This window comes from Centroberyx affinis, unplaced genomic scaffold (assembly GCF_046629955.1).
Source record: "Centroberyx affinis isolate AG114_WGS23_722 - 3 ecotype Tasmania unplaced genomic scaffold, CSIRO-AGI_Caff_v1 ptg002161l_1, whole genome shotgun sequence".
NCBI classification, from domain to species: Eukaryota; Metazoa; Chordata; class Actinopteri; order Beryciformes; family Berycidae; genus Centroberyx; species Centroberyx affinis.
In genome coordinates this window covers 43,238-59,392 of record NW_027280476.1, presented here as the reverse complement: position 1 = coordinate 59,392, position 16,155 = coordinate 43,238, and the positions used below count along the sequence as shown (strand labels likewise).

At 43.9% G+C, this 16,155-nt stretch overlaps 1 protein-coding gene across 17 annotated transcripts in view; it reads right to left on the bottom strand.

Annotated features, from left to right (window-relative positions):
* Positions 1–5,736: 5,736 nt before the first annotated feature.
* ptprdb (protein tyrosine phosphatase receptor type Db) overlaps positions 5,737–16,155 on the bottom strand; it is a 48,615-nt gene continuing 38,196 nt past the window's right edge. For all 17 annotated transcript variants that reach the window (XM_071532051.1, XM_071532054.1, XM_071532050.1 and 14 more), the window contains 9 exons: positions 14,893–15,012; positions 14,278–14,432; positions 12,197–12,482; positions 9,045–9,223; positions 8,321–8,447; positions 7,472–7,597; positions 7,180–7,334; positions 6,238–6,373; positions 5,737–5,915 (listed from right to left, as the gene is read on the bottom strand). In XM_071532051.1, the coding sequence (XP_071388152.1) occupies positions 5,847–5,915; positions 6,238–6,373; positions 7,180–7,334; positions 7,472–7,597; positions 8,321–8,447; positions 9,045–9,223; positions 12,197–12,482; positions 14,278–14,432; positions 14,893–15,012 (1,353 nt within the window). In that variant the 3' untranslated portion in view covers positions 5,737–5,846. The remainder of the gene's footprint in view (positions 5,916–6,237; positions 6,374–7,179; positions 7,335–7,471; positions 7,598–8,320; positions 8,448–9,044; positions 9,224–12,196; positions 12,483–14,277; positions 14,433–14,892; positions 15,013–16,155) is intronic.

The following is a 16,155-nucleotide window of genomic DNA, read 5'->3' as shown; positions in this document are numbered from 1 at the left end:
GGGTCAGAGAGACAAAATCTCATCAATTGGGGGTCCATGGCCCTAATGTGGACTAAGTTAGGGGTCCTTGAAATGGAAAAGGTTGAGAATCACTGGCTTATGAAATGGTGTACAGTGTTTTAATCCATGAGCCATGATGTTTGCGTCATAGAAATGTCACCCTGGAAACTAATAGGCTAATACCACTATTTGACTGGTACTTTTATTAAAAACATACAAATTCCTGTAATGTAGCGGCAAGAAATATCTTGAAAAGTGATCTCCATCATTTGTGAATATTTGAAAGTGGGAGCCAAACAGTTGAGCTTGCTGCCTGCCTGTTCAGAAGCAGGGCGCTGTGCCATGCTGCGTTACCATAAAGGACATGAAAGGACGGATCCTGACGACAGTGAGTGTGACTGCAACACACCTACAGCTAGAGCTTTACATCTGACTGGACAAATGCTGCATTATTCTCTTTGATACAATTGTCAGCATTGTGTTTCATAACTACGTTCTTCACATTACATTCTCTTTTATCTAAGGTACATTTTTCTTCTAGATAGTGGTTAACACTGCTTTAAGAGGACAAAAGATTAAATAGATTGCTGGAAGAAAGAGTCAAGGGTTGAGGAATGTATTTGTTACATCGTCGAGCTGCTAAGTAAAAACACTTAACAGTTTCAATTCGATTCGATTTAATGCGCTGATTGTGAACCTGAGCTGTGTGACTGGCCCTCGCAGGTGAGAGGCTGTTTCATGCTGAGGGAGACCGAGCGGGGGCCGGTTCCCAGCAGACCCTCAGCTCTGTTCTTCAAGCAGATCTGAGCGGCCCGGTGGAAAACGGCAGGAAGTGGAGTTCTGGAAAACACATCTGAGATCCAGGAGGCAGCTAAAGTGGCTGTGGCCGGGCTTCAAAACAGCTTTGTACTCCTGTGGAAACTCCGCTTGCCGCACGCTCCAAAAGGCTTTTTGCTGATATTGAGGCCAAAGCAAGTAGACAGTCATTCCTTGATGAAGATGCCAAAAAAAGAAACAACTCTGGAGAGCTTCAGCTCCAGGGTGAAGCGGATCTATTTTGTGTTTATTATCTTTCCATCAACCCAGGTGCATTCCAGAAAGGAGTATATAAGCAGTCATGTGCCTCCACTGTCTTCTCTGGTCCTTTCCATGGGTCCAGGTGACTGAGGATAGGTGGCACACACATCACTCTGAGATAAAGACAGATAAAAGACTCTTTTAGACCTCGGTAAATGTATGAGCTCCCAGATCTATACTTGGCAGAGCTCTGGCCGTCCAACATTCATCCAACATTTTTAGTCCAGTACATTGTGAATCTGACTGCTTTCTACATTACCTAGCAGGTAGTAGATCACCAGTCGACAATAAAGAGAAAGTGCTCCTCTGACAGAGAACTGCACTGACCAAGCCTCTCCCTCCGCTGGTTTGAATCAACAGAGAATTGGTCAAGGACCTTGTGATGGAGTTCATGCTGCAGCTGCACCCACTGGGCAAACATGATTATAGCTCAGTCAGCAGGGGGATGTCTTCACTGTGTGCAATCATGACTTCACGCTGTTGAAAAAGATGTGTGTCTTCGGATGACAAGGCACAAGGTCCCCGGTGTTACACTGGACCCATACTGCTGCGCTGCCACAGCACCTGGATGGAAAAGTTTTGGGCTCCACACACTCTAATTGAAGGAATCTTGTATATATATTAAGTGATGAGAATTCACCGCAGCCTGACTGCTTTCTGGCCGCAGTTTCCCCCGATATGGATGCGAAAACTGCAGCGACGACCTTGACAAGGTGCAAGATGAGCAAACTCAGGACGCAGATGATTATTCCTTCTGTGAGCGTGTCATCTGTCCACCACCAAGGCCAGAGAGAAGGCTTTGTAAAATAGAAGTGTCTTCCATGTCTGAGAGGATGCCATCGATCAAAGAGGAGGCTAAAGAACAACAAGAGGACAATCCTAATGTCGTCGTCACACAACATGAGTCATTTGAGGAGGAGCCAAAAAGGAAAAAGAAGAAAGTTTGGAGCTTGTTCCACCCTAAAAAAATGGCTTTAGAAACATGAAAACCTGCCACAATGTATTTTACATTACCACCAATTAACACCACCCAACCCCATTTATTTCAAACAGTAGATTCAAAATTATATGGTGTTTATATCTAATATAATTTAATGTCTTTAATTTTATGTCAGTGTTGATTTTACTGTTATTTGATGTTATAGTTGTTACTATTTACTGTTACTGTTGTTGACATAAAGCATAATTATGTTATTTATTTCATATATTGACTTAGTATTTGTTATTCATACCATGGTATTTCTAAAGTCTTATTTAAAAGGACAGCAGTAGCAATTATTTCACTTGAGTTTATTTGTAACAAATGAAACTTGTGTCGACAAAGAACAGAATTCCATACAGACCTCTTTTTTCGGTTTCACACACTCCGAGAACCAATGTAAGAAAATAAAAAGCACTTGTTCACTCGGAGCAGAAAACAAACAAACAAAAAAAAAATAAAGTTTACATTTACAGACCAATTGGAGGTAACTGATCCATGTAACACACCATATTTTTGTTTTTATACAATTTATAAACTCCAGTTTTATCCATCTACATGATACATCGGGGGAAAATATAACACTTTCTTGTGAAAATTTCTCTTTTGTGGTACAACAAATCCACGATGTGATGTATTGCACGTACGGCTGTGCCATAATCTGTGATTTCAGGTGCATCCTCTTATTATACCACTCCGTATATCTGATAGACTTTTATTTACTCTTCACCTTCTTCGTTCATTTCTTTATGCATTTCTCCGTTTTAGAATATTCTCGGTGTTTTGTGTTATTTACATATACACAACCATGTGAGCATTACAGGGTCCGTCTTTACTGAGTTCAAGTAAAAATTATTTTTTTGGGAGGAGGGGGGGCTATCAGAGATAATAGGATGTTAGTATTAGTGCATAGTACAAAGAGAGAAAGTGCAAGTCTTCCTGTAACAGGTGTGACCAAGGGGGGGGGGGGGGGGCATCTCAAAAGTGGTACCATGCATATAAAAACGACAACAGGGTTACTGTAAGATGGTGGACAACTGTGAACGATCCCTTACACGGTGAAGCATTAATGAAGATACAAAAAAAACAAAAACAAATGATGCTGTAGGTTCTGCGTCATTGGAGATGTAGCACCTGAACTTCTCTCATCCTTTGTCAGTAAAAGAAAACTAGATAGACATCAGGACAAGGAACACAGATGAGCAGTTTCACTGATTTGCAGGTGAAAGCCAGGGCTTCAGGTGGGGAAAACGTAACCATATCTACATGGTTTGTCATTTTGCTTTTCTTCAAACCGGCCAGGAAAGCCACCGCCGTTCAGCTTTATATAGAAGTCTACATAGCTGAGTAAGTAGGACTTGTCTGAGCCAGTTCACAGTCGGCGCCAAAGTCGTCAGTGTGGCCAAAACTTCATGGCAGGCGAGCTGAAGTCTCCATGAAAAAAGTATATACACAAAGCTTGTGCGAGAGTCCCAGGAAGAAAAAGACGACAAAAAAAAACAAAAAAACAAAACAAAACGTCAACATTGAAATGTTCCTGTCCAAAAAAGATTGTTCAGACCATCTTGCTAACAACCTACTTTTGAAACCGCTATTTTTCTCTCTAGCTGAAGTCTCGTGTAAGATTGGATTTTGGATTAAAACAGATATGATGAGCTTGTTGCTGGGTTGAAAGTGATGAGAACAACTGTCCAGCCTACACAGAGCCTTTCCATACGAAACTTCACAGCCAAGAACAGAACACACGAGATACCTTCACATACTGTCAACGTAACAAAATCATATGCACGACACACACAGACAGTCGGTTCACACACGTACAAGCATACATACATACATACATAAAATACGCAAAAAACCCTTTAAAGTAACTTTATCAAAATAGGCGTGTAATATAAGGCACTAGAAATCTAAAATCAAAATACTTATTAGATGCTGTTGAAATATGAGTCTTGAGCATTCGTCGGTTGCTGTGACACACAGGATGACATCATCTACTGGCATCGTGACATGATAAAAGATCTACTTCCCTATAAGGTCAGAGGTCATCCCTCCGGTTTTGGACACATTAAAATGGTGGCAGGTACCATATCAATCATAACATCCTTGTGTCTGGAAAAAAAAACGATACACCATCATCATCGTCATGGCATATAACTGCAGTTAGTGACTTGACACAAAAATATATAATAATACATCTACTTATTGCACACTGAATCAGACAGAGAGAAAAGTCATATAGGTGAGCATTCCAGTGAGAAAAATTATTTCACCCTCCCTCCCTCCCTCCCTCCATCCATCCCTCCAATTTTCTACAACCCTTTCTCCCTCCCTGCTTGAGAAATCTTTGTGAAGCTTATTTGGACACATAAATAGGTTTTTTTTTTTCATAGAACTATTTCGCTTTCTGTGCATACTCTGTTGTAGTTGTGGCTCGCTCTCAACCTGTGTGCAGAACTGCATGATGGGATGCGTCCTGGGGGGGGGGGGGGGCTGTTTGGTAGCAGCAGGTTTCATACTGTACTGTGGTCCCTTCTGTGGTCCCTGGCAATTCAAAATGGCCGCCCTCAGGTCTCTGCCATGAGGTCGAGAGTCTTGTAATATCTGTGTGTGTGTGTGTGTGTGTGTGTGTGTGTGTGTGTGTGTGTGTGTTAAAAAGAGAGTGTTAGAAAGAGAAGAAGGGAATACAGGAGAGTGACACTCGATGGCGGTGTTGTTCGGAGAACTGTGAACGTTTTCACACTGGATCTGATTGTACACTTTAAAACAGTACCGTATCGCTTCAAAAAAAACAAAAAAAACAACAACCTCGCTACAACTCAATGGAATATAAAAAGAAACATTTTGCGACCTTGCTTGCGTGTGGTCAGAGGGGACAAAGTCACAAGTCAGTAAAAAAAAAAAAAAAAAAGAACAATGTGAAATAAGGAATACCCGGTTTTTAAAAAACAAGATAGTCACAGATCTATATTTTCTTCTAAAAAACTAAAGTAATGTTTTTATTTCGTGGTATGCTTTTTAAACCTCTCCCAAATTTTCCCTTATCTTAAATTGTGAAGCATAAGGTTGAACTGGTGTTTCTTTTTATTACTGTATGGTAGAAATATCTACTTTTTCATTCATCGGAAACGAGAGTCTGTTTCCACAACAAAAACACTTCTTGGTGTCTTTCTTTTTTTTTGGGATGTGTGTCCTTCGTCTTTAATACTGTGTGCTCTGTGTTTCCAGCCTCCTGTTGGCAATGTCTGGTCCTCAAAGGTCCCTTGGCAGGTCACCAGGTCTCTCAGTCCACCAGGCTTCCGTAGGATGGATCTGTAGACGTTTCTAGACAGTCTCGAGATAGAAAAATCTAAACTTCCCGTGATAGTTAAATACTGTAGCCGAGTCCTGTGTTTAGGTTGGTGATGCTACACTGGTGGTGGATGAGGTGAGTTCCGCACCCAAACAATGTAAAGCAATCTGGGTGCTCACAAAAGCACTGAAAACACATAAAATCTATATTTGATCAAGTATTTTGATTGGAACAGCGGTTGAAGTTGCTTCTTCAGACTGACCAATGGGTGAGTTTGGGCTGAGGGTGCAAGGAAAAACACCCTTATCAAGCAGGTTGCTATGGCTCAGGTAGAGGTGCTCTTTCTGGGTACGGGAGAAGCCGATGGTCCCCTTTCACTCTGGATGTGGTGGCAAAGATCTCCAAAGACACCCTGCTCCCTGGTGCACTAATTGAGGCCACAGGTGACCAAAGAGAAGTGCACTAGGTAGGATGTGGTATCGGAGATGGCTGTTGGGTTTATGTTGCATAGTGGTCGAAGCTCCCCAGGTACTCCAGACTGGCCCGGTAGCAGAACTGATACTGGTCCTGGAGGGAGACAGGACAATGACAAGTCCATGAGAGACGGAGGAGACACAGAAAGAGAAAGAGACTAGAAAACAGAGACAGACACAGAATGTGCGAGTGTTTCGGTCAGAGAGGGAAAGAGGAGACAGAAAGCAACTGAAACAGAGACAGACAGAATGTGTGAGTGAGTATTTATGTGAGAGAAAGAGGAGACAGAAAGAGAAAGCAAACAGAGTGGTGATTGTGTGTGAGAGAGAGCGACAGAGTGTAAGTGCATGTGAGAGTGTGTGTGTGTGTGTGTGTGTGTGTGTGTGAGAGAGAAAAACACAGAAAGCCTGCTCACCTCTGTCTGAACGGTGGCAGGTCTCTGGGTGCGCAGCATCTTGACGGTCTGGAAGATGTCCACCACTCCCTCATACCGCATCCTCTCCAGCACGATGCTGAGGGTGATGAACACCCCGGTCCTCCCTACTCCAGCACTGGTGGTGCACAGGTGGGAACAAAAACATATTTAGAGCCTTAGCTGTAGCATTGGTGGTCAGGTTCACATTCAGATTCTTAAAGGACCACACTGTCTTTTTGGGAGTTTGGCCCATTGGTCACCTTATCCAATATGTGACGAGAGGATTGGCAGTGAAATAATCTGTGTCTCTGGTAGATAATGCTAAAGCGATATAGCATACAGTATGACTAGCATTATCCTAAAAGTGAGAAATTGTAGCAGCTCTAAGACTGGATGGTTAGTTAATTTTATTGATGTATTTAAACCTGCCAGGCTTGTTTAAGGGATTGGTAAAATAGACAAAAAATGTCCTTATTGGAACTACTTTCAATGGCAGAAAATCTCTATTCCAGCAGGAAGTGAGCGAAGTTAGCCACACAGCTTAAGTTTTTGTGCTGTTGATTCATAATGACTTCAATAATGATGAAGATTTAGACTTTGTTTTCAGAAGTTATGAATCTGCAGGCCATAGAATACCAATTTTGGATTACTAAAAGGTTTATCTTTATACTTTGGATAGTGCTAATCGCCTACAGTTACTTAACATTCTGTATGCTAAAGCGTTAGCATGCACACAGACAGCTATCTACCAGAGACAGACATGATTTTGGTGCCAATCCTCTCTTCACATATTGGGTGAGGGGACCAATGAGCCAAACTCCCCAAAAAGTCAGTGTGGTCCTTTAACAGGCATGTACACAGAATGATGTGCTTGTCCTTGTTTATACTAGTGCAGTGACTCAGTGATCACTGCATGTTAGTTAGGGGGAAGGACACTCTTACCTGCAGTGCACGGTTATTGGCCCGTCCTGGCCAAACTGCTCTTTAGTTTTGTGCACCTGGCCAATGAAATCAATGAATCCCTCCCCTGACTTTGGCACTCCTTGCTCTGGCCAATCAGTGAACTGGAACTGACGAACTGTCCGTGATTGGCCATCCTGGGGGAATAGAACGTGTGACTTATTCTTTTGTTTTTCAATTCCAGAAATAATCAATGCAAAGGACTCTCTCTCTCTCTCTCTCTCTCTCTCTCACACACACACACACACACACACACACACACACGATGACTTACCCTGGCGTCGGTGACTTTGAACTCTCTGAGGATGTATTGGGGCATGTTGTACTCGGCCATGGGGTCCACCACAAAGTACTGGTACCTGGCTGAGCGCTCTGCAGGCCAGTACTGGTGACACTTCTCCTGCAGGGGGACAGCGCACACACTCCGTTAACACCTCGGACAGATTAAATGTGCAGGGGGAACAATGTCTGGCCACTTAGTCATGAAAGTGTCACACTGACTTGTGAATTTTGCTATCCAGATGTAGTCAGCCTCGTGCCAGATGAAATATGAGGCTCATTAGAAATAACTCATATCACTGTCTCTCTGGCTTGCTCACTCTCTCGCTGTGCTCTGTGCTATACTGTATCATAGTATATTATGCAATGATACTGTTAGAATACATTTATAGTAGAGATTTTGTTGTAATTAGGGTTAAACCAATATGTATCTGGCTGATATTGGCCTTTTAATAAAAATGGGATATTGTCCAGTCAGTGTTATCTACTGTCGATATGATGGAGGTGAGGTTGTGATTTTTCTCAACGGTATCTTGGGTGTCAGTCTATAAAACCTGTAATGAAACCTGCATCGTCCTTCCTTAAGAAGCTGCAACCCACATAAGGTAATTTCATTAGATATTGAATACTGACACAAACTATCAGCTATCACCAGCTTCGATCCAAATATATCAATATTGGTATTGGCCTTAAAAATCCATATTGGTGTGCTTACAGTGTGCTTACTTCTGTCCAGCGGTCTGCTGTAGCACATATTCCTAACAGGTTCAGTTCCCAGTGGGGCCATTCATACTAACAGGTACGCCCTAAAAGTATGACGACTATGCTGCATGTGTGTCCGTACCCGTCCCATTTCTCTCAGTTTGGTTAGCATGACTACGATGGTAGAGTTGTGTTCCCACAGCATCCTCCAGTAGTCCTCTGTGGTCTCAGCCAGTGGGCCTTGGGTTGCTATGTAGGCCTTCTGCTGCCTACACACACACACACACACACACACACACACACACACACACACACACACACACGGTTTATCCATATCAATGTATCTTCCAGAGTACACAGTAAAGTCACATTCATGTGAAACATTTTGACAATTTATTCTGCTTGAGTACACATAACAGAATATTAAAATGTTTGATGTCATACATTAAGGCCACTAATGAGTGTGGCAAGCACTGCATAATCCACCTATCTCAAAGTTGACTATGGTAATAGTAGCTGAGAGGGAGTTATAATTTACCATAATTAAGGGTACAATGGTTATGTAATAGGTATGAACAGCAGCTGGGTACATTTGGCAGCATCAAAGTGTATTATGCCTTTTTATACACCAGTGGTAGTTATCAATGGATGTGTACTGACTGAAAAGTTTTCTTCAAAATTATGTACTTAACAAAACAGGAGAAAACAAGAAATATTGCGAAGCAGCTGGTTACCTGGGAAGCTTTGACCAATCAGATTGTATGAATTACATCTCCACATACAAATGAAAATTAAACTAAAGGGAAAAAAAAAACAGGAACACACAAAAACAATAGTGAACATGTTTAAATAAAATTTTTGCTTACCTGTATCCATCAATGAAGCTGGCGTTGATATAGTCGGATCCCTCCACCCCTCTGATTGGCTGCAGACAGACACGTGTCGTCTCGTACGGCATGATGTTCACCAGCCGGTTCTTGAACTTGTTACATGGCAGGTTGGCGCTCACAAACCGTGATGTGTGGGCCTTGGCACTGGCCAGACGCTAGGATGGGGAAGAAATAAAAGGATATATATTATGATATTGACCGACATGATGTGGTAGGCCTTAGTACTTGTGAGAGCAGACAATACAGCAAGGAAGGAAGGAAGGAAGGAAGGAAGGAAGGAAGGGAGGAAGGAAGGAAGGAAGGAAAGAAGGAAGGAAGGGGATGGGAAAGGAAGGTGTGATATAGATAAAAAGTAGTTCAGACAAACTCATGAACATTTAAATATGGACCTTGGATTTTGATGTAACCAAGACTTTCTGTGTGTATGTTATTGAGATGAACATTCCTTGAACGCATTCAAATGTATTTAGCACAAGACTTGGTTTTCCTCAGACATACTGGACAAGAGACAACCAGACAATCCACTTGACTGGGCAGACCTCAGGATATTTAGCCAAATGACTGAGACGTCTTCAATTGAATAAACGCAGGCAGAAGGGAAGGGGCTGGAAGGAGGGAAGGGGTAGAGAACAGTGGGGGAAATGGTGAGAATAGGGCAGCAGTGGGGATTGAAGGAGGGAGTATAATAAGCTGAACGAAAGGAGGAAGAGGAAACTGGAAGGGGGTGGGGGGGGTGAGAGGGGGGCACAGGAAACCACAAGGCCCCACGCTGTCTCAACGCACATATGTGAACTGCAGTTGATCCTGCATCGGCGAACCCCCCCCCCAGAACACACACATTCATATCCATACATGCAGACAGACAGACAGACACGCGCGCATACACTCTCTCACACATAACACCCTCTGACCATCGGCTGACACGGGTTACAGAGAGAGACAGAACAACACAGGATAGGCGGGGGGAAACCGCAGACTCCGGGGGAACAATGGGGTCTCACGAACCAAGCCGAGACCAGCGGCGGCTACCGGAGCGCTGTGGGAGAAACAAGAGTCCCTTATTTTCTTACAGACAGACCGAGCTGGAAAATCCCACACTAACCACAAGTTCGCCAGTTCATTTGAGTACTCTGAATCCAGTATCCAATGTCAACAATAGTAATTCTTCATGTCATTTGGTTTGAATTTTACTTCGGTCTTATCAAGAAAGTCTGGCATGCACAAACTCGTTCATTGTTTCGATACACGCCGTCCTTCTCATCATCTGTTATACTTGGATAAAATCATGCCCTGTTGGCAACCTCTTTGAACTCGACAAGTGAACTTTCTCTACAAGGAAACAATAACATGTGTCCTAATAGAATGTTGGGTTGCCAAAAGCTGCCAGAACGGCTTCACTTCTTCTCGTCACACACACACGCTTCAACTTTCTGTAACTCCGTTGGAGGGACGCAACACCGCTCTATGAGAAATTCCATCCTTTGGTGTTTTGTTGATGTTGGTGGAAAGTGCCGTTTCGGATGGCGCTCCAGAATGTCCCATAAGTGTTCAATTGAGACAAGATCTGGTGGCGGAGACAACCCTGGCATATGGTTTACATCAACGTAAGGCTGAACAAACAGTTCAGTGAGCACTCGGGGCATTGTCATTCTGGAGGAGACCGCTCCCATTAGGATAGGAATGCTGTAGCATGGGATGAAGGTGATTGCTTAGAATGGCTTTGTGTTTACCTTGCCCTCTGAGCGTCTGAGCAAACACAAACCAGGCCAGGAAAATGTAGGCCACCTGCTTTCAATATATACCTGTATATCTTTAACTCAATCTCTATTTAACTAGCCGGGTCAGTTGAGAACAAATTCGTATTTACAATGACGGCCTGGCAAGAGGCAAATATAGAAAAAAAACAAAAAAAACAAAAAAACTGAAGAAAATGAAAAATAAACACATTTTGAATCCCTTATTTACTTGCACTTGCCTGTGTATTCATGCCTACCTTCAATGATCTCCCTTTGAATTCTGAACAGCTCCCTAAAACCCTTCAAAACGCCCAAGTGACCTTTCCCCGAGCCTTTCTAAATTGCAACTTTCTGGCCGATATTACTTTGCCCTTACAGCTTTATGCTGCATATGCCCTTAGAACTTTCAGAACTACAGTGCTATCTAAAACGCTCAGCAGAACCCTCTTACCTTGAACTCAAAGGTCCAATCCTTTAATCCCCTAGAATCCACCTATTCATCCTGACTATATGAATCTTACAGTGGGACTGGAACTTCAAGAACCTCTAAGAACCATGAGTAAAACAGCAGGTGATTATCAAGGCCAAGAATTCCAAGTTGATCCTTGTGTCCTTGTGGAGAACGTTCTTCCCAAGTTGTGTTGGAGAGACCAAGCTTCTCAAGAATGTCAGCACAGAGAACATCTCTCCAGTTTGAGATGTTCTCTGTTTTCGTCATGCAAGCAGTTAAGACAAACAGATGTCCAGGTGTCCTGATGTTTCAACTGGCTCTGTACTGTAGACTATGATACTGTCAACTTGTTTGGACAAAATGTGTCGTTCTCGCAATGAATCTTAGGGCTCCTTGTTCGTTCTCGTCAGCCATTTCACTATCTGATGCTTCCTTGATATTTAGGGGTCCTTCGGCCATTAGATATTTAGCCTAATTCGCCTGTGACTTTCCAGAGTCTATATATTCTGATGCTACATTGGTTTTTAACAGTGGGTCGAGAACTTTTGGACTTTTACAACCTCACAGAAGTTTCTGAGGATCTCTCCTCACCTAGACCTGCAGCTCTAAGCCTGTGATGTTCTAGATACCATACATTCTGACCCTATACTCTCTTTAGGGTGGCCTAATGGTTAGAAAGACCATCCTTTGACGCTGATTCATGCTGCTGAAGTGCTCCTCCATGAGCAAGACACTGAATCCCTACCAGCTCCAGGGACACTGTTCTGAAGCTGACCCTCCACTTGTGTGGAGAGGAGAAAGGAAAAAGGTGAATTTCCCTGTGGAGATCAATAACGTTTCACATTATCACATTATCATCATCTAATTGGTTTCTACCGGTGGGTCTAGAACCTTTGGTACTTTCAAAACCCTTCGGGGACCCTCAGTGGAACCTTCCTCACCTTGAACTCCAGCTCCATGCCGGTGACGTTCTCTCCTGGTTCAATCTGCGTCAGCCTCTGGATGTAGGAGTACAGGTTCCTGGCGGGGACCTCGGTGTTCCCGCAGGCCACGGCCTCCAGCAGGGCATCGTGGATGAAGACATACTGGTCCTCCGTCTGGACCATGTAGTTCCTCTGGGAGCGCATCAGCGTCACATGGCCGTAGATGTCGATGGTCTTCTCGTGCTTGATGCGCTCCGTCATGGCGTCAATCACGATGAAGCAGCCTGTGCGGCCCACTCCGGCGCTGAGGCAAAATGGGAAGGAAAAGGGGCGGCAGAAATTGTAATGTGAGCTTCTCATATAACCTGGGGTATGCATTATTGAACAAATATTATTCTTGTGTGTGTGTGTGTGTGTGTGTGTGTGTGAGAGTGCGTGAGTGTGTGTGTGTGTGTGTGTGTGTGCGTGTGTGTGTGTGGGTGTTGTGTGTGTCTTACAACCAAGATTTGGTACAAATGCTAATCTAGTCCTGTTGCAATTTGCAAAAGCACTGAGACGAGATATTACAATAATCCTATACCTATTGTGCCTAAACCAACTAAGTATCATAAAGATGCCAGCCAGCAATATTTTGAACAAAGGACATAATAATTGACATTAGCAATGAGTCAGCAACACCGTCTCGCTGGCATTAGGAAGATGTCCTCTCCTATCGACACACAATCCAGAAATATAATACATTTTGCTGCCCACCCAAACACTTCACATTTTTGCTGTGCTGGTACCTAAATGGTGGAACACCCTGACCAAGCAGGTTTCTGCAAGTGAATAAAAACCTCTTTATATGGTTAAATTAATATCAGTGTGTATGTGTGTGTGTGTATGTGCGCTCACGGGTGTGTGTTGTTCAGGTGGAATGAGATTCAGTCCATTGAGTGATACAGAGGCTGGTAGATATGTTAAGGCACATTATGATGGAGCCTTGCCGGGATAATTTAATTTGACTGATAATCCTGTTAGATACTCCATCTGACTGCTAGGAAGATTAGGAAGATCTCCTCTCCTGCCAACCTTTACTCCCCCCCAGCTCCCATCTCTCTGCCTTTTCCATCCTCTCTCTAAGCCCCCGACGAACACTCTCACACTCAGCCACATCGCTTTTTCACTCTCACATTTGCAAGAGTGCTTTTTTTTTTAGACTCCATTTTCTCTCCCCCTTTTCCTTTTCTTTAATTCATCATTTCTATTCGCCACATCACGGATTTGACCTCACCTTCTCTCCCATTCTGCACGTACCTCCTCCCCTAACTCCCCGTCTCTTACCGACTCCCCCTCTCAATCATTGTCTCAATCCCTTCGATTCCCTACCCTCTCTTCCTCCACATCCATACCTCACTAATTCTGTCACTCTATAGTGTCCGTTCCATATTCCCTCTACCTTCTTCCCTTCTGTCCCTGGAGGAGAGCAGACAGCGGCTCCATTCCAGCTCCTGGGGCTCAGTGTGCCAGGATTGTAATGACAAGTTTCCAGAATCTTCCTCCAACCAACGCATCAGCCTCCTGCTGCTCAGACTGCAGCTTATTTGAATATAAACTTGTGAACCCAGATCTATCACCCGCTTAAACGGTAAATAGTCAACAGTTAAAGCTACTTATGGAAAATGGGGTCGGCGCAGTGGCTGCTGTTGTTGTAAAACCTAAGCGGTGATGGAGGTTGTTTAGGGAGGAATGTGAGTGTCTAAGCCAGTGAGAATGGTTTTGGGGTTTGCATAATGGCAGGTCAATCTCATTTCAGTTCTGGACCAATGAATGATTTTATACGGGAGTTCTTGGACTCCCGGCGAGTTTCAGTTTCAGGGACTCTAAGGTTTATGAAAATTACATTGCCAAGTAAAACCCAAAATAACATAAGTGTTTTCGTGCATGCACACAAACACACACAATCAAGGACCAAATCTTTTTTTTCCAATCAGGGAGCACGTTGGATTGTCTTCCTTGATATTTTTAAGAAAATATTATGCAGTGAACTATGAGAATTGTCTAAACTAAACCAAAAAAAAGAACATGGATGAGGTGCGAACATATACACAGACACACACCTGCAGTGGACCACCATGGGTCCTGCGTCTGGAGGATTGCAGGCCTTGACCCTGCGTAGGAAGGCCAGGAAGGGGGTGGGGTGTTCGGGCACCCCATGGTCCGGCCAGGCCGTGAACTGGAACTGACGAACCTCGCGCTTCTCATTGGAGCCACTCTGGAGGAGGAGACAGACAGAGTGTTAAAAGGCTGTTCGCTTGGCCACATATTGATCGTACAGTATGAACATATATGTGACCACATGCCACGAACCCATTTAACTTTACAGGGGATCCATTTTACCTCAGATACAGTTTGATCATAATGCACTTTTTCGAGTCAAAATAATAATAATAACTCAAAATAATTGATTGGCCCCTATTATGTAGAATACCAGTTTAAACCTCCATTTAAACCTCTCAATAACGATAAAAAACTAAAAATATCTTGACAATGTGCCTAGTTCCCATGTTGGTTCACATTTATGAGTAATTGCACAAGCATGCCAGACAACAACATGGACACAGACGCAAAAACACAGACTAGTATCCGTAAATAGCTGGACAGATTGATGCACACACACACATACACACACACATCACACTGCCGCCCACTCTGCCGCACACACGCCATGCTACCTTGTAGAGGGCGAAGGTCCTGACAGAGTAGGTGGCCAGCTCCACTGTGTCCAGCAGAGTGACCTGGATCAGGCCGTAGGTCTCCGTGCCCCGCGTCGGCCAGTACTGATCGCACTTCACCTACAGAGGAGGAGGGGAGAGGCTGTGAGAGATGCAGAGCAGTTTCTGTATGTGTGTGTGTGCGCATGTGTGTGTGTGGGAGTGAAAGAAAGAGAGAGAGAGAGAGAAAGAGAGAGAGAGAAAGAGAGAGAGAAAGGGTCGACTTGGGTGCGTGTGCACGTGTACAAAGGCCAAAACCGAGGGAAGTGTTGAAGCAGATTTGTGAGACAGTGGTGTGGTAAAAAAAAACGTGCATATAGAGGCAACCCTGCAGGTAAAAGGTGTTGTGTGTGTGCCAGAGCCTGTGTGTGTGAGAGAGAGAGAGAGGGAGAGACAGAGAGAGAGAGAGCAAGAGAGAGAGAGAGAGAGTGAGAGAGAGAGAGAGAGTTCTAGGTACCTGAGTTGTTTCAAACGCTATCAATCATATGACAAGAAAGGAAAGCGCCATAGGATCCGACACAGAGCTCTCAAAGGCCAATTAATACCTAATGTTCATTCCTCACATATTTGATGCTGTATGTTGCCCTATATTCCAACCCCACAAATCCCTACAAAACTGCACACAGCACACCAAATCCCAGCATGCTTAACCATCGCGACGCACTGAATTCCCCCCGCACCAAGCAGACATATTTGTAGTTCTTTAGCTCAGCCTCAGAGACCACAGAGGAGGGGGAAAAAATCCCAGTGGAGAGGAAGGGGGAGGAGGGCCTTGGCAGAATCAGGCCAAACCAAACGTTATGTGCTGATCCCTCCAGTCCTCACATCAAAGACAGCAGGGAGCTCAGCTCAGGCTCGCTCTGCATTCCACTGCTCCAGACTGGGGATTATGCGTTTTGGCCCGGGACGTTCGGGCTGTAATTACAGCTTTTCAACTGTCGTTTTCCCATCAGGCCTTGAGACACTGTGGGGCTAGTGGGGACTGGAATGGTTGTCCACGTAGGGGGGCCAGACCACTGCCAGCGACTCAACGGGATCGCAGTAAATGCCTGGTGTGAAGAATATAGTATGCATTGATATATCGGCTAACAGCATAAGTTGGCCTCGGTCTTGTGTGGTTTGATTGAGAAGAAGCGTATTGGTTTGAGTTCCACGCTGGGACCATGTACTTATCATCTGTGTTTAGAATGGGTAAATGCATAATTACATAATGTGAAGTAGTGT